At 44.7% G+C, this 18,800-nt stretch overlaps 1 protein-coding gene across 2 annotated transcripts in view; it reads left to right on the top strand.

Moving 5' to 3' along the window:
* Positions 1–18,800, top strand: part of CYP39A1 (cytochrome P450 family 39 subfamily A member 1) — a 77,471-nt gene that overhangs the window by 52,569 nt on the left and 6,102 nt on the right. For both annotated transcript variants that reach the window (XM_066251900.1, XM_066251893.1), the window contains 2 exons: positions 1,656–1,751; positions 2,624–2,712. In XM_066251900.1, coding sequence (XP_066107997.1) covers positions 1,656–1,751; positions 2,624–2,712 — 185 coding nt within the window. The remainder of the gene's footprint in view (positions 1–1,655; positions 1,752–2,623; positions 2,713–18,800) is intronic.

Here is an 18,800-nt window from a genome sequence, read left to right as displayed (position 1 = left end):
CTCACGTGGCCTCTCAGTGTCTGTTGAGGGGCTGGCCAGGTTCAATTCTGTCGACCTGAGGGCTGCAGTTATTGCAACAAGTCTTGACTTCTCTTTGTTAGTGGTCTGTGTTCCAGTCCTATGACTGTTGTGTCCCTCTTAATCTTTCTCTTCATCTGTCATGTAAACAATGGCAGGGACTGTTCAGACTGGGCGTAAGGACGTCTGTTCACCCAGAGGGCTCCTTTGATACAACGAGCTCTCATGTCCCTTTGTGCTATTTGCCAGGCTGGCATTTGCTGCTGCACCAGACGTGCCTTTCTGGTCTCCGCCCTGTTGCTAATGTTAATGCGGTTGTTGAGGCCTGTTTGAAGTCTTTCTCTACTAACCTGCTCCATAGGCTGCAGCAGTCAGCGGCCTCCAAATCATGGTCATAGGTCACCTGCCACTAAAGAGGACTGTGGGGTGGGGAAGGCAAGGGCAGCAGTGGCCCCCACTAGAGGCCTGTCCCGTGTCTGCCTCCTGCCCCGCCCCCAAACATATCCAACCCTCCCCCCTCCCCAGCTGATTGCAGGCCAGCCGGGACCTCTCCAGCCTCCATCCCGGCAGAGGGACGGGGAACGCACAGGATTGGGATCTCGCAGCTCTCTGCGAGTTAGAAATGGCTGAGAAGGCACCAGCCAGCCTTGTCCTCTGGCCAGCTCTGGATCTCACTCTCCAGCTGCCCTGGCATCTAAAGGACCAAACCCAAGGAATACTCAGCTCCCCTGGGAGCCAGCAGAGGTTCTTGGGGTGAAAAGGTGATGACCTTCCCCCACACTGCACTCCCTGATACAACACAATGACATGGTTTTAATTAGAAGGTGCTAAGTCTAGATAAATGAACTTTGTGTTTTGCAAATATCTTGGGGACACATGAAAATTGGGGTTAAATAGGTACATCTTCTGGTGCTCGTCAGTGGGAGTTACTAACACAAAGGGTGGTTTTATGAAATGGTTTTTAGTTCTTGGTACAGTTTACATATCATGGAAAGCTATTTCAGCGTGAGTGGAGAGGGGTCACTCAGACTCCCCTGTTCTAGGAGTCTCACTGCTTAACCTCCGCCCCAACCAGATAAACGCACTCCTGCTTTGCCCTCTGATTCCTACCCAGTTGTCTTTCTGTTCCTTCTGCCCTGACAGCTGCTGCTAGAGTGAAAACACAGACAGGCCACTGAGCCTGCCCTGACACTATCACGAGTGTTCCCAGGGGCGGGACACCTGCTGCTCCTGTCCTTAGGGCGACGTCCAGTGTCCTGTCCCAGGTTTAGAGTTTTCTGTACTGGAGATTTACTGTGGTTTCCAGCATTGAGAACACTTGCCGCAAACCTCAGTTCTGACATGCAATGTGAGAGTGAACTTACGCTAGTTCCGAAAAGGTTCACGTTTATCTAATATTTCTCCCCTAATGAAACTAAATGTGTACGTACATGTAACTGATCATCAGAATTAGAACTCAGTCATTGCCTGAGATGGAAGATAGAGCTCTCCACCCAGGAAAGAGTTAGATTTCCTGGCCATTGATTTTAAAACGTAAATGCTTTCCCCACCATAGAGTTACAGCATTATTTTTAATGACCCAGATTCTCTTTGAAGCAGATTTCAAAACTGACTTGGAGCCAGTTTTTCTATCCTAGAATTACACCGTTCCTTCTGGTGACTTGTTGATGTTGTCTCCGTTTTGGCTACATCGAAATCCAAAGTATTTTCCTGAACCTGAATTGTTCAAACCCGTAAGTCACTTCTTTCAATATATGTTGTCCTTTTTTTATTTTTATTTTTATTTTTATTTTTATGCCACGAGTATGAATTTGTAAACTGACTAGGACCATGCCATTCGGCAGCCATATTTCTCTTGTAACTAAGGCCTCAAAATACAGGTTAGATTTGCAGTATAGATGGCACAGCATATACAACAAATCAGATGAAAGGTTTCCGGATTCAGCTTCACCAACTTCAGAAGGACTTTTCACCTGAAACCAGCAGGGAGTGTGGGAGCGGACGTGCCTGGTTCTGATACAAAGCCTGTTTTGTGTTCTTCAGTCAGTCTTTCCAGTTACCGGTGTCCAGGGAGCACAAAACGAAAAAAAATGAAGCAAATTAAAACTGAATGCTGCTGTTTCTTAAAATTGGGGAGTTGCAGGGCTGAACAGACTGTCAGGAGGTCATTTGGGCCTATTCTCTGCCTTTAGGTAACACTGTCAAAACTGGCATCGAGATGTATTCATTCTGCGCCCCAGCCTTCTCCACCGGCGGAGCTGTCAGCGTCTTACTCGGAAATTTATTACCAAGGGCAGTTTTATGATGGCGCCTGAGGCCGAATCATAAATATTCCTCCTCTCCGAGGTCAATTCTGGGGTTGATTTACATGGTCATTTACACTTAGCACTTAACGGAATTCTTTTCAAACCCTTTCTTATTTATTAGTTATGTTCCAAAAGCATAATTGTGGCTGGTGTTAATAACAGGTTGGAAAGAATTCCCAGCAACCCTGCAACTTTATATGCTAGGATTAGCTGTACAAGGTCATTTTTAGAGTGGAGAAATAAAGTTAAGCTTATTTATATAAGGCTGATTTGGAAAAAAAAATGTTTTCTTCCCACAGGAACGTTGGAAAGAGGCAAACTTAGAGAAGCACGCGTTCTTGGACTGCTTCATGGCATTTGGGAGCGGGAAGTTCCAGTGTCCTGGAAGGTCAGTGAGGCAGCTGGGCCACATTTGTCCACAGGGTCTGTGGAACGGCGATGGCTCAGAGCGGGAGAGCTGCTCTGGGTTAAGCTTTCTTCCCTTTATCACCAAACCACGGGGAGAAAGGAGATCGCGCTGTGTTTTGTTGGCCAGTCGTATTGAGCGATGTCCTTGTGAGAATGTCTCAGGTGGCCTCTGATAGGAGACCTCATGGTAACAAAAGATACGGCTCCAGCTGAAGGCAGGTGTGTGTTCCAGACGCTCAGCTTTCCGATGTGGACAATTCAGAGTCAGCTGAGCTTTACCTCTTCTAAAGAGAAAGATAAGGGTGTAATCGTCCTTTCACTGCAGCCTCATCGTGGACACCTGTGGGGGCGACAGACCTGTTCAGCTTGGAGGATAGCAGCAGCTTGCTAAATGATTGTTGTTAATTGGAATGGGTTGGTTCTATAAAAACTTTCCTTTGGTACCTTTTATAGATCAGTTAACCTGGCACGCAGGGGTTCTCTCCAGTGTGAGGCCCTGTTCGAGGGCAGGTGTTCATCATTGAATGGAAGATGTATAACCTTTGTTTATTCAAGCAGAAACTCCTTTGAACATCTCGCCTGTGCCAGGCCCTCTGCTAAGCCTCAGGGACAGAGCAGAGAGGAAGGTGGACATGGCCCCTGGCTTCAGGAAACTTGCACTCTACATTAAATAAGTTCCGTTTCTTCCCTGGGGGCGATCCTGTACAAATTTTGCATTGGAGACGGTATAGTTTCCTAATTTAAGAAGTCAGATGCGTTTCTTGTTTGAATAATGATGTCAGTCCATATTTCAGTTATGACGTACTCCACAGAATCCAGTCTACCCCTCCTTTGTTTCCTGTTTTATAGGATCAATATGCTTTTAGTAATATGCACCTCCCCCAAAATGCCGTGCATTAGTCTTAGCCCGCCATGATAATTCTGTTTTCCTCTTTAGAAGTTACTCTAGGAGCCTAAGAGTCAGCAAATTGTTGCCTGATGTTTCTCTGGAGACAATGCCTAGTACAGGTAGTTGACCCGTACTGGCCAGTCAGACTGGAAGGAGAAACTGGTCTGCATGGTGAGGAGAGAGGCATGTGGACAAGAAGGCACGCAGCCCCCGCTGTCACTAGCGGCAGATTCAGGTGGGACAAGCCTTGTGAGGGTGAGCAGGCTGTGCCGGACAGAGCAGAGACACAGAAGGAAGCTGGTCCCTGTGATGTCATTGTGTCACTGAAGCATCCCTGTGACGTCATTGTGTCACTGAAGCATCCACTTCGAGGAGCTCATCTACTTCCTGTTATGTTAGATAATAAATGTCTTTATTTTTATAAGTAATAATAACACAGTATATGTATTTATCACATATAATACATGTTCATTGTTTTGAAGGCAGCTTGGGTTTCTGGTTTCCTTGTTTAGAGCTGAAAGCACGCTGACATAGCCCCCATTGTGACTGAGTGGTAGGTACTTTTGGGGCCCAGTGTAGCACAGTGTTTTTTAATTGCCGCTTTGCGGGCTGGTGCCGATCCACCAGAAATTTCGTGCTGGTCTGCAAAAGAATTAACCGCCCTGATGTTGTACGAAGATCATAGGCCCAGTGGTTATAGACTAACCTTTATACAGCGTCAGGGTGGTTAACTCTCTCCTGGATCGGCACAAAATTTCTGGCAGACTGGCAGACAGGGAAAAACAACAATAATAGCAATGACCCCCAAACCTGCCTCTTATATTGTTTTTACTTTTATGCGCAGTTCTTAAGCCAAGAACACATCTCTTATTTCTTGTCACCTAGAAATACCAATGTTGTAAGAATAGCTCTTCTGAAAAGAATAGGTAGTATTTTTTTGCAGGTCCCTTTCCCATGTATTTCTGATTGCAACTGAAGAGTTCCTTAGAACAGTGGTCCCCAACCCCAGGCCGCAGACCGGTACCGGTCCGTGGGCCATTTGGTACCGGTCTGCAGAGAAAGAATAAATAACTTACATTATTTCCATTTTATTTATATTTAAATCTGAACGATGTTTTATTTTTTAAAAATGACCAGATTCCCTCTGTTACATCCGTCTAAGACTCACCTTTGACGCTTGTCTCGGTCACGTGATACATTTATCCGTCCCACCCTAAAGGCTGGTCCGTGAAAATATTTTCTGACATTAAACCGGTCCGTGGCCCAAAAAAGGTTGGGGACCACTGCCTTAGAACCATCTTTGAAATTGACCTAGAAACAATCTAAACTGAGGTCTGAAATGCTTGGCTATAAAGCATGGAGGGTGGCCCAGTGGCCAACTGATGACTTGTTTGTAAGAGGAGCTGTTATGACGTTACTGTAATATCTTTTGAGGCTGATGGACACTTGCTTGGGTTGGAGAGCAGTGGATACAACAGAGGGAACCGTGACATTTCAGCTCCACCAATATTATCTTATTTATAAAGAAGCAACAAATTTTTGCGCTAGAAACTTAATCGCACCGACCCTTCATACAATTCCCCAGAACACTGAGCCCATTTTTAGTTTATGTTCCAGGAGCCAGTTTATTTTTTCATGTTCCAAACACCCAGTGAGTCAGAGAAAGTTACCCATAAAATTGTTGACCATCGAAGTTCAGAGCCTTGTGGCCTTGCAGCTGTCGCTTCTTGGAGCTCAGGACAGTGAGACAGATAGCAGGAGGAACCCCTCTCACAAGTGGACACAGAAGATTTTGCTGAGTTACTGATTACTCAGTGCTGCCATCCACTGCCAGCTGAAAATCAGCATGGGGGGCACTGGCATTCTTCCTCCGAAGAGCTGGAGTTCTGAGCACCACTAGGAAGAACCCCTTGCTCTGCACTGTCCTAGAGCTGGGAAGCTCCTGGGCGTACAGACAGCATGGGAGCCCTTCCTAGCAATTCTGTTTGTGGAGAAGAGTGGGGGCTTTGCAGAAAAACAGGAGTAAGCAGCATGAACTGCCAGACTTCATCAGCAATGGTCGCATATGAAATGGAGAGTTGCACTATAGTGGACATTCTCCTCTTAGGCTGTGAATTTAAATGGAGGAATAGGACAGCGGATTTCTAGTGTTGTGTGGGTGCCTCCGAGAGTGGATAGTCTTAGCAGGAAAGGCATGCTTACTGGATCAACCCCCAGGATCCACACCAAAGCCAGCAGCCTTGATTTCCACGCAGGAGGATGCCTGGGCGGCTGTATCATTGTGCTAACAGATAAGGGGTAATTCCAGTGTAAAACCACCACCCTGATTCTTGGCGAGATTAACCTGCTTACAGAGGCATGCTTGGATGAGAAGAGGGTATATGAGTTAAGGCTGCCATATTTGAGAAATGAAATGAAACATAGATTCCTTGGGAATAGAAACTGTGACTGCCCCCTTTCTGTATGTATTTGACTCCCACAGGTATCCTAGGGCAATACCAGGCCACAAAGTCATGGACTTGTCTTGAATTACTAATGTAAATCACAGAGCTATCAGAAAATTAATCCAAACATAGATCTAACCCTGGCCGGATGACTCGGTTGGTTGGAGCATTGTCCTGAAGTACAGAGGTTGCTGGTTCAATCCCCAGTTAGGGCACATACAGGAACAGATTGATGTTCCTGTCTCTCTCTCTCTCTCTCCCTCCTCCCTCTCTCACTAAAATCAGTAGATAAAAATTTAAAAGAAAAAACAAAAACATAGCTCCACCTGATAGTAGATTGGTATTAGTATCATTCAACATAACAAATACATCTTGAGCACCTAGTATTAATACAATTATTTTATTCAGCAAATATTTATTAAGTGGATACTGTGCATCTAGGTGTTATCTTGGAAAACAAAATAAGAAATGATAGTCCCTTCCCTTAAGGAGCTTACGGTCTAACTCAAGTCACCTTATTAATCACCTGGGAGATTCAAAGACACATGGCATTCCTAAATTGCTCATAATGTAATTGGGGAGATGAGACATAGCAACATGGAAAACAAGCCCAGCTTAACAGCATAAGACACCGCATGGGACATGCCAGCTGAATCGTGTCCGTTGTCATTGCCGTAGGAGTTCAGAGGAAGGGGCATTAGAAGGGGCTCTGTGGCCTAGACAGGAATGATCAGTAAACAGCTAGGAGACACACGCTTTTCCGACAGGCAGCAACATCAGACTCGGAGGGGAGACAGAGAATGAAATGCTCATAGGAATGTAATGGAACTGTGTTAATGGTTGCGAGGCAGTCATTCACTACATATTTAGGGTTTGTGAGGCTCTGAGCAATTATTTCTACATGTTTATTGTAAAGATAATGTAATCTTAATAATTGTACCTCAATAAAATATCTTTATACAATCTTGTATCTGAGAAACGCTGTATAGCTCTTCCTTTTATACTTAAAAATAGCTGATCACTTGAGGAGTGAGCAAACTCAGATCCCTCGGGATTTCATGAGATGTTGCAAATTCAGTATAAAGGATGGGCAAAGTAGGTTTACAGTTGTGAGTACCAGAAACAGAGTTTATTCTTGTGTTATCATTTATTAGTTACTGTGTTACTTATTTGTATCATAACTGTAAAGTTACCTTTGCCCACCCCATCTTCTGAGGAATTTGCTACATCAACAGATGAGTCCCCTCAACCCCAGTCGTTAAGTAGACTTGCATTTACTTATGTAGGATTGTCTGTACTTTCAGAGTTGTTACCTAATGTTCCCAGCATGGTGTGCCCGTGTCCTGCAGGGCGTATAAAGGAGTCAGGATGAGGGTGGGCAGGGCGCATTCGGTCAATACCAGGACTCCCGGCTGACACACCCTTCATTAATCCTTAGCCAGGCTTCTCTCTCGTCTTGCTTCACTGCGGAGCCGTGACTCACGCAGAGGAGCGCGAAACCACCGGCAAAACCGCAGTCATCACTGTCTCAGCCCGCTCACGTTGACACTTCATTGTGAGGCTAAGATTTAAGTCTGTCGGGAACAAAAGCAATTCAGGAGTGATTTTTGATACTCTGGTAGACCAAAGTGCTTCTAAAATAAACATGTTCGTTTCTGAGCAAAATTTCAGAAAGGACTCGCTTCTCCTTCTATTTAAAAAATTGATCTCCAGCCCCTCTGGTGCACAGACTACCCGAGCAGGATTTTTCTGTGGAGAGAAAGAAGGGAGACCGTGGCGGGTGTCTCCCCCTCGCCTGCCCTCGTCTGTAGTGGCCTTTCTCCTCTCATCAAACGTAGCAGCTGCTCTGGAATAAGTGACTGCTATTTCTAGGAAAAGAGGGCTGGAAGTGAATCACAATGCAATAGTGCCCGTAGTGCGGAGTCTACCTGCCCCTGTCCCCCGCTCTGTCACCGTGGATCCCTGTTCCCTAAGCCAGTCCTTCCTTCCCGTAGTGATTGGTTTAGGTGTTGGCGTCTGTTTGAAGCAGCACTATTTAAGGTTTCTATTGGGACTTCTGGACCAAACATAACCAACCATCCTTGTAGGACAGGGGTAGTGAACCTTTTTATACCTACCGCCCACTTTTGTATCTCTGTTAGTAGTAACATTTTCTAACCGCCCACCGGTTCCACAGCAATGGTGATTTATAAAGTAGGGAAGTAACTTTACTTTATAAAATTTATAAAGCAGAGTTACAGCAAGTTAAAGCATATAGTAATAATTACTTACCAAGTACTTTATGTTGGATTTTCGCTAAGTTTGGCAGAATAAATCTTTATAAAACAACTTGCTATAGTTAAATCTATCTTTATATTATACTTTGGTTGCTCCGCTACTGTCCACCATAAAAGCTGGAACGCCCACTAGTGGACGGTAGGGACCAGGTTGACTACCACTGCTGTAATGTGAATAAGGAAGGACTTGATCCTAGCAACTGTTGGCAGCTCTTTTGAGACGTCAAAGTGGGTGTTAGGAGGAGTCTGAGACAATGAAGCAGAGCAGCGGAGGTGGCCTGGTGTCCTGGTACCGTCCCTGGGCTGCCGGAGTAGTCCCTGCACTGAGGCCAGCCCGGCTGCGGCTTTGTCAGACACGCAAAGCATGCATCCCCTTCAGTACAGAAACCAGTCTGATGCGGCTTTTCTGCCACTTGCAACCAAAAGCAGCCAAAGTAATATAATTTCCTCTCAAGAAAAAGTTTCCTTTCAAGATTTGTTAGACTCCACGAAATAATATATGAACGTAGACTAACCACATCAGTGCATAGCTTTCTAAATATATACCTTGCGCTTTGTGAAAGGGCTGGCTTTCATCTACTTTGGGTATATCACAAAACAAAAGTATACTGCTCATTCATATTAGAGGATATTTCCAAATGAATATGAAACGATAAAATATCCCCTAATTTTTGTGAGCAGTAGAAACACCACTGCTTAAATTTTCCCTGGAAGGTCTGAAATTTAAAATCCAGCACGAGATCACTTCTCTTTGGTGAGTACTTGATCTTTAGTCGATACAGTTCCTTTGCCCGCCTATCCCTTTGTTTTCCTTAAAAAGAGGCATCCACACCTCTGGCTGCTGGCGCGTGCACACGGGACCCTCACTGCTAGGAGGCAGAGCTGTGCGCTGCCTTTGGGGCGGTCCTGGCTGCGGTCTGCTAACAGCAGCCTCAGAGAGCGGCCACCAACACACACATTCCAGCAGCCCGTGCTCGTCTTCCCGTGGAAACAGGAAACAGCACTCAGATGAGAAGGGCTGAGGTTCTCCAGTCCTTTCCTCTGCTTTCTCACCTGCTTTCTCGCCTCCTTTAACCATTTCTTCCACTCGCTTCTCATTTTTATGTGTTTTCGTTTTTCCTCCTCCAACTTCCCCTTATCCCGTTCTTCTCTTCCCGTGTCGTTCTGTTTTCTTTTCCCCTTATTTAATATAAGCACCTGTCTGCTCACTCTACCAGATTATGTCCACGCCCAGATCATTCCCAAGCAGAAGCGTGGTACCGGAGCCACAGTGTGTCAGGTGCAGCTGACATAGTCTTTCCAATCTTAATTTTGTGTGCCACAACTAAAAGGTTTGATAAACTATTACATTACCTTTTGACATTATTTCCCCCCTTTCACCTTGTCAAGGTCCCCTAGATCAATGATTCTTTTTTTTCCTGAAGTGAGAAGCAAAGAGGCAGAGAGACAGACTCCACATGCGCCCAACTGGGATCCACCTGGCATGACCACCAGGGGGTGATGCTCGGGCCCTCTGGGGCGTTGCTCCATTGCAACTGGAGCCACTCTAGCACCTGAGGCAGAGGCCACGGAGCCATCCTCAGCGCCCGGGCCAGCTTTGCTCCAATGGAGCCTTGACTGCGGGAGGGGAAGAGAGAAAGGAGAGGGGAAGGGTGGAGAAGCAGATGGGTGTTTCCCCTGTGTGCCCTGGCCAGGAATCGAACCAGGGACTTCCACACGCCTGGCCGACGCTCTACCACTGAGCCAATTGACCAGGGTGATCAATTATTCCTAAAGTATGATTCCCCCAGACCACCAATAGTAAAAGTACCTATAAACTTGTAAAATATGCACATTCTAGGGCCCTTCCCCAGACCGACTGAATCAGAAACCTTGGGAGTGCGGTACAGTGATGGGAATTTGAACAAGCCCTCCATGGGATTCTGATAAAGTTGGAGAACTGCTGGCCTAGATTATTTTGCCTCCTGCCACCAAACAGATTGTATTTTCCTGAACAACTTCTTGGAGCTGTGCAGTGGTGGGGAAAGTACTTCCCCTTTAACTTGACTCGCCATGCTTCAATGAAGGATGTCTGCGAAAGTATGTCTGTTGCTGCCTTCTCCGAATTCCAGGGCGAGATCATTCTATTTTCATAAGCCGCAGCTGGTAGCAACTCAGAATATACTTCAGAGCCCTTGTTCCTGGCAACGGTGGCCGTTTTCCAGCCCATGCTGGCATTGCCCTCAATGACTTCAAGAGAGGGTATTCAGTCTCACAATTGAGACCTCTAAAACTGAAGTCATTAGTCTCCCCTAATCCTGTCACTCCGTTAGTTCCCTGTTACTTCCCGGTGGGTCACTCTTCTCCGGGACACCTGGGCCTGCAGGGCCACCCCTCACTCCTCCCTCCTTTTGGCTTTGCATGTCCATGCCTACCTCCTAAACCCGGTCTTGGGCCTCAGTATCAGGTGATGCCATAACCCTTCTGCCTGGCTCTATCCTCTCTTCTTTCAGTCCATCTTATTCACTCCATACAGATAAATTTTCCTAGAATAATCACCTCTGATTGTCATTCTCTCGTTAAGATTGGTGCCACTGCTCTTAGGCCAAACTCATCATCCTAGAGCTCCAGCTCCCCAGCTTGGATACCAGTTGTTCCTTTTTGGAACGTCTGCGAAAGCCCTCCCCCGGGGGGTCTGCTCTGTCCCCTAGTGAGGCTGTCCATGTATCTCCTTGCTCCCTGCTGTCTGCTGGGTCAGGAATGGCCTCACTCAACAGGTCTGCTTATTTAAAGCCTGCCCTTCCGTCAAGGGCTAGCTCAGGTTTCACCTCTGCATACAGTCAGCATTGATTACTCCAGACTCTGTAAGGCCTTTTGTTTCCACCTTTAGCTCAGACTGTTACCTTGTCCATCTCCCATGTGCGTTACTAGCAAAACGGGAGGCTAGAGCCTGTCTGTCAGACTTTGTGTTCCCGACACCAGCATACACTTCTTGACCATTTATCTACAAATGGGGAAAATATGCAAGTACTAAGTATTTAAGGAATTTTCAACATGTTTCTATTTTAATGAGCTTTAGTTGTAGATGTGTAATGTCCTTGTAAGTGTGAAAGATAAATCTGTTATAAGCAATAAGCCTTATTATTTTCACTGTCTTGACATTAGAAGTAGCACCAAGAAAACATTCCCAACATGAGCATAGCTCAGCTTCTTAAGAGCTTTTGTAAAAAAATACAAATTTATGAAGCCCATTTTCTTTGAGATAAAGAACTTTTAATGGCGCAGGTGCATATATGCTACCCTCATATTTTAGATAGTGAACAAAATTCAGTAATGTGGTAAAAGCTTAAAAACACAAGCATCTTTTTTGTCATTGCCAAACAATTTCTTTAGTGGATAAACTGAGTTAATTCTTCAAGAACTAACAAATATTTGGATTGGAAGAAAAATAAGATTTTTAGCACATATCATTTAGTTATCTGTACTATTAGTTCACCTTTTCCTTTAGAATATTAGAATGTTTAGAATGCAATGTTAATATTAACGCTATTTTCATAATTAATACTAATCTAATAACTAAACTAACCATACTAAAAAAATAAAAGAAAAATATATTAAAATCTAACTAATGCACAGTATGAATTCCTCAAGAGCTTGAATTATAGTGTTAACCTTACAAGAAATGCAGTTTTATGGTTTTTAAGAACAGCACAGGGCCTATAGTTAAGGAAATGCTTTCTTACAGATTCTAGCGGGAAATTCTTCTGAGTTGATGAGCAGCACTGCTTCTGCTTTTTCTCTAACCAAAATATATGTCGTATTTCTAAAACATTTAAGTTTGTACTGGTAAATAGCTTGTGAACATTGGTCTTGTGTAGCTCACTCATTTGCATGATACAAGAAGTACTCATTGAGGGCCTCTTATACGTGATAACTAAAGAAAATTTGTTTTCACACAGAAGTGTAATTTTTCGATATGTACAGTGTATTTCTAGGTCTGTAAGCACGCACGGTACCGTCAGAACCCTCTGTGAACCACCAGCTCCCCTGCAGGGAAGTAAAGGACTTTCAGGGCCCTCCAAGTCTGCGCGACTTGGGACAGGTCATCCTGTGCCCAGAGGGCGGTCTTCCCTGGCACAGCCCCCACCCACCCAGCAGTATTGCTCAGTGTGAAGCGCCTGTATTTACCCCAGGGGACTGAGCTCAGGGAAGTGCCCTGGTCCGGACAGCGAGCTCGCTTAGAGAGAGGCTAAAAGTGGAGCTGCAAGAACACGGGGTTTGTTTGAAGCAAGTGGAACCTATAAACCTGTCGTATAATTCATAAAAGTGAATGTAGCCACTCTTTTTCTAGTGCTGGTAAGTACATAGTGAATATTGGGGAAGTCACTGCTTATTCTGCTAAACACAGAAGTTATCTGAGAGAGTGACCTCATCGATATCGTTTACTCCTAGGAAGGGAGCTGAGTGCTGGGAATTGGTCGTTTTATGGGAGCGGGAACTTGAATGTCTACTTTCACCGGTTGATAGTCGAACGCCTTTCATTTGTAGGGGTTCATGCCCTCCCCAAAACACCTTCAGGGGCGTGGGAGACATCACTTTCCTATTGGTATTCTTTCCCTCTGCCTATTTCTTCTGTCTCCTTGGCTTGTCTTCCTCACCTTCCGGACCTCCAGATCTTGGAGTATCTCGGGGCCCTCGCCCCAGATGTCTTATGTTTTCTCTTTAACAGGCTCCCCATGTGATATCCTCCTGCCCCATGGCTTTAAATACATAATTGTCTGAATAATGTTGACTCTGTATTTGTAGTTCCTACGTCCCCAGCCCTGACTGAATCCCTCCTGAACACCAGGCTGGTTTCCCCAGCTTCTGCTGAACATCTGCAGGGGCTGTCTCAGGGCACCGATCTGTAGCAGGCTCCACTAGCCACCTGACAGGCTTCCTGTGACAGTTCATCAGTCTGTCCTTTCTCCGGCCTTCCCCCTTGCGGGGTGAATAGCAGCTGTCTCCTTGCATCTCACCGGGTCAGAAACTCAGAATCGTCTTTGACTCTGTGTCTTCTCATCTATAACGCAAACCCACCCTACAGAACGTATTCATGGCTCAGGCTGTTTCTCCCATCCGGGTCCAGGTCCATTGTCACCAGGTCAGAAACTCAGAATCATCTTTGACTCTGTGTCTTCGCATCTATAACGCAAACCCACCCTACAGAGCGTATTCATGGCTCAGGCTGTTTCTCCCATCCCGGTCCAGGTCCGCTGTCACCGGGTCAGAAACTCAGAATCATCTTTGACTCTGTGTCTTCGCATCTATAACGCAAACCCACCCTACAGAACGTATTCATGGCTCAGGCTGTTTCTCCCATCCCGGTCCAGGTCCGCTGTCACCGGGTCAGGAACTCAGAATCGTCTTTGACTCTGTGTCTTCGCATCTATAACGCAAACCCACCCTACAGAGCGTATTCATGGCTCAGGCTGTTTCTCCCATCCCGGTCCAGGTCCGCTGTCACCGGGTCAGAAACTCAGAATCGTCTTTGACTCTGTGTCTTCGCATCTATAACGCAAACCCACCCTACAGAGCGTATTCATGGCTCAGGCTGTTTCTCCCATCCCGGTCCAGGTCCGCTGTCACCGGGTCAGAAACTCAGAATCGTCTTTGACTCTGTGTCTTCGCATCTATAACGCAAACCCACCCTACAGAGCGTATTCATGGCTCAGGCTGTTTCTCCCATCCGGGTCCAGGTCAGCGCTTTCTGTTGTCTGAAACACTGTAACAGCTTTCTAGTCAGTCTTCTACCTTCCATCTAAATCATCTTCTATTTTCTCAATGTAGCAGCCAGAAGGATCCTTTTTCCAGTTTAAGTCCAATTTACTGAAAACGATCCAGTGGCGTCTGGATCACAGAATAAAGTGAAGTCTTTAACCTGCCCCACAGGCTGTGTGTGTCGGGGATGTTTCTCTGACATTCTGTGCGTGGACCACTGTACCCGGATTTCGTATGTCACACTCTGACTTTATTCCAGAGTCTGCTAAAATGTCACCTTTTTGGAGACCTTCCTTAAAACATTTTAGCCCATACCTCCATCACTCCCTTTCCCTTTCCCTTGTCTTATTTATTATTCTAGAGCTTACTCTCTTGTTTGACATATGCATTTCTTGTTTATGTATTCGCTGCCAGCTCACTACCTCTCTAATAGAATTGACTCTTCATGAAAGTATGGAGGCTATGTTTACTACTCTAATGTCAGCACTTAGAAGAGTATACAGCACACATAAAAGCCCTCGATAAATATTGAATAAGTGAATGGAGGCCTTACTTTATTGTATTTATATACTCAATGTTTATTGAATGAATGAAGATCTTATCATCTTGTTGTGTAACCTAAGTGTCATTTCACTGTTCCCATAGATGTCACTCTCTTCCAGGAAGAGTGGGCAGGAAAGGCAGATGGGCTGTCTCTTTCACACTGCCTCCAACACAGGGTTGAAAGGGGGGCTCATCACTCATTCCGTCATTTTATCATCTCTGTTCTATCCTGAACTCTCAGACGCACAAGACAGTAAGTGCATCAGACTTGACTAAATTTATTTATTTTTTCTTAAATGAGAAGCGGGAGGCAGAGAAACAGACTCCCGCATGTGCCCCAACCAGGATCCACGCAGCAAGCCCCCTATGGGATGATGCTCTGCCCACCTGGGGCCATTGCTCCATTGCTCAGCAGCTAAGCTATTTTAGTGCCTGAGGTGTGGTCAGGGAGCCATCCTCAGTGCCTAGGGCCAACTTGCTCCAACTGAGGTATGGCTGCAGGAGAAAAAGAGAGAGAGAGAGAGAGAGAGAGAGAGAGAGAGAGAAGGAAGGGGGGAAGGGTGGAGAAGCAGATGGTCGCTTCTCCTGTGTGCCCTAACCCAGAATTGAACACACAGGACATCCACATGCCAGGCTGACACTCTACCACTGAGCCAACTGACCAGGACAGATTGACCAAATTTTAAGGTAACAAAAATTACAATGGGAGCAGGGAAATACTAAGATTATATATAAAATATTTCCTTTTCCAAAGTCCAGGACAGAAGTATTTAAGATGAGCAATTCACAGAAGTCACTATGCCTAAACATTTACTCCTATATCCAGGGATGTGCATTTCTACTTTACAAAAAAGCCCCAGATGAGACACCGCGTTGTAGCCCTGTCCCTCCCCTGAGGCGTTCCTTTCACCCCCGGAATCACCTTCCTCCCTCCATCAGTACCTTTCTCAAAGTCTGGCTTTCAGCAGGACAGTCCATTGTTGTCCTTGGGACCTGAGCTTTTCAAAACAGTCTGTAACAGCCCCTATGTCCAGTTCCCTGAAGGCGGTGTTCTTCAACCGCTGGTCCATGGACCGGTGCCGGTCCACCAGAAATTGTTTGCAGGTCAGTGAAAGAGTTAAACTACCCTGGTGTTGTATAAAGATTATAGACCCAGTGATCTTAGTCAAATTCACCTATGCTCAGGGGGATTGCCACTTATCGGCCTGTATCATCAGGGAAAATGCTACTGAGGTTGTCTTAGTTATCTTTGGAACTTGTAGGCTCCTTTGAACAACCTTTTGCACCATGCAGAGTATTTACAAATCATGCATGACAAGACAAAAAGCATTCGGACAAATTTATGTCGTATTCAGTGCATCGTGCATGTGGAGTTCAGAAATCATGCGCCAGCTTGTGCCGTGTTACACTGTTATGTGCAGGAAGATAAAACTTGATTCGTTGAGTGTTTCTATTTCTGGCCGCTAGGTCATGGGTCCCCAAGTACAAAAAGGTTGAAAACCACTGCCTTATGGTATCTTAAATGTTTATTGTTCATATTCTCTACTGAGTGGTTGGTTGTCATTTCAATATCTTTTTATCTATTATTTATATATCTCCCCAAAGCAATTATTTTTTGAGATGGTATCTATAAAATCCATAAAAATAAAATTAAATATGTACCCCCAAATTGTCCAGACTGTTCTCTCTCTAGTAGTTAGTGCATTATTACAAAAAAAAACAATATTAGTGCTTTTTCTTCATATCTTGACTTTTTATTTTTTAATTTAGAGGGGAGGAGGGGAAGGGGGGTGGAGGAGAGAGATAAAAAAAATCAACTCATAGTTGCTTCACTTAAGTTGTTTACTGATTGCTTTTCATATGTGCCTGGACCAGAAGGGCTTAAGCTGAATCAGTGACTCCTTGCTCAAGCCAGAGACCTTAGGCTCAAGCCAATGACCTTAGGCTTCAAGATGGTGACCTTTGGGTTCATGTCCATGATCCCATCCATGCTCAAGCCAATAAGCCTGCACTCTTAACCAGCAACCTCAGAGTTTTAAACCTGGGCCCTCAGCATCCTGGGCTAATATTCAGTCCACTGTGCTATCACGAGTCAGGTTATTTTTTTCTCTCAACACTTTAAAGTTGTTGGTCCACTGTCTTTTGGCACTTACAAGTTTCTGATGAGAGATCTGTGATCATTTTTAATTTTATTTCTCTTTATTTATTGTGGGGGTTTTTTTTCTCCAGCTGCTTTTAAGATTTTTTTAATCACTTTTTTTCTTTAGCAATCTGATTTTGGCATGGTTTTCTCTATGTTTATTCTGGGGTTCATTGAGCATCTTGGGTTTGTACGTTGTAGTTTTCACAATTTTGCAAATGTCTCAGCTACTACTTCAGATATTTTTTTCTGCCCGTCTATCTGCATCTCCAAATTATGTGTACGTTAGACTGCTTGATATTATTTTATAGGTCACCGATACTCTGTTCATTTCTTTTTTCAGTCTTTATGTAATCTGTGTACCTAATTTTGGATATTTCCCACTGTCACATTAAGTTCTGTGATCTCTTCTTTTGCAGTGTTTTCTGTTAAGTCCGTCTGGTATGTTTCTCATCGAAGACACGTGTCGCCATTGTTAGGAGTTCAGTTCAGATGTTTTCTCTCTTTCCCATTCCAGTCTTCATCCTGATCCTCCCTTTCTGAGTATGTGGAGTAGATTTCACTGGTGTTTCCAGTATCTGTCATCTCTAGGTCTGTTTCTTGTGAATGATTTTCCTCTTGCTTATTTGTCTTTTTTTTTTTTTCCTGTTTCTTCCAAGCCTGATAATTTTTGAATAGGTATGAGATATAAATTGCAAGTGTCATGGATACTAGATTTTATTGAATTCCCTTAGTTTGGGGCTTTACTGTTCTCAGGTTTTAAGGTAAATCCAGGGTGGCATTTAATTTCAGATGATATAATCCTACTACAAAGGCAGTACATTTTAAGGACTCTACCCAGTGGTCCATGTGCTGCAAGATCTTCCCTCTGGTTTGTGGAAGTGCAGACTTCCGCGTCCTGTGTAACCTCTGGGCATATACAGCTGATTGCTCTTTGACTTTCTCTCTCATCTTCCTTCTCCAGCCTTGGCAGTCTCTCCTCACACATGCAGAGATCAGTACTCAGCCAGGTACACAAAGAGCCCCTGTATAGCCCTCTGGAGCACTCTTGCTCTCCCTGTGAAACTGTCCTCTCTCATATTTGTTCCTGAACACTCAGACTCTCAAACTTGCCTGAACTTTGATCTCTATTTAATGTAGGGAGACCCTCAGGTCTGAGGGGCCTTCTGCGTCTTGCACTGGGGCCTGGAAGCTGCCCAGTGAGCTGGGCCATCATGGGACTCGCCTTGTTCACTGCCTCTCTTCTGGGCCTTCTTCATGCTACACTGAGAATCTTGCCCAGTGTTGAGTGCAGGATAACAGTGGCCCCTGTTACTCCATCACGGTCACACGTGGACTACTAATTTATAAGATGTTTGACAAAAATTTAGTTGCAAGAAATTCTGAACCTGTTCACAAATTAGCAAGCTTGCCCCCTTTTTTAAAGAATTGCTGCTGAATTTGATTGGAATCAGTAAACACTAGGTGTGTTCTATTTCACAGACACTGATACTCTGTTGGAACAAATTATCTTTAGTGTTTATAAATAAATAAGGTTAAATTTGCATCATAAATATTTATGAGGAATTGATGTGCTATCCGAGTGGGTTATCACAGCACCCCCAGTTCTCCAGACTTCATTTGAAAGAGAATATAGCCAGGATGTTTCGGGAATACCAGTGGGAAACGAATCTAATTACCTGACAGGAATATCAGATCATTCGTATTAGTTCATTCACTCAGCAAATGTTCGTTGGTCAGCAAACAATTAAGGATTCAAAGATAAATAAGGCATAGTTTCTGCGTTTTGTGAAGATTGTAGTCCTTAAGGGGAAACAGACATAAAATGATTAACTGTAATATGGTGGATATGGTAGGATTGTGGGGTAAGGATGTTGGTTGAGGGATGTGTAATGGTTGAGGGATGTATAATGTGCCACAGAAACACAGAGAAGGTTGAAAAGGGCAGGAAATTGAATCTGCTTTATAAAAGGCATCACCTTCCATCACCTATTCATTTATTCAGTTAACGTTATTAGGCTCCAGTAGTGTGCTATG

Source organism: Saccopteryx bilineata, chromosome 1 (assembly GCF_036850765.1).
Source record: "Saccopteryx bilineata isolate mSacBil1 chromosome 1, mSacBil1_pri_phased_curated, whole genome shotgun sequence".
In the NCBI taxonomy this organism is placed as follows: domain Eukaryota; kingdom Metazoa; phylum Chordata; class Mammalia; order Chiroptera; family Emballonuridae; genus Saccopteryx; species Saccopteryx bilineata.
Note: the sequence above shows the minus strand (reverse complement) of the source record. Positions and strands in the feature narration are given on the sequence as shown.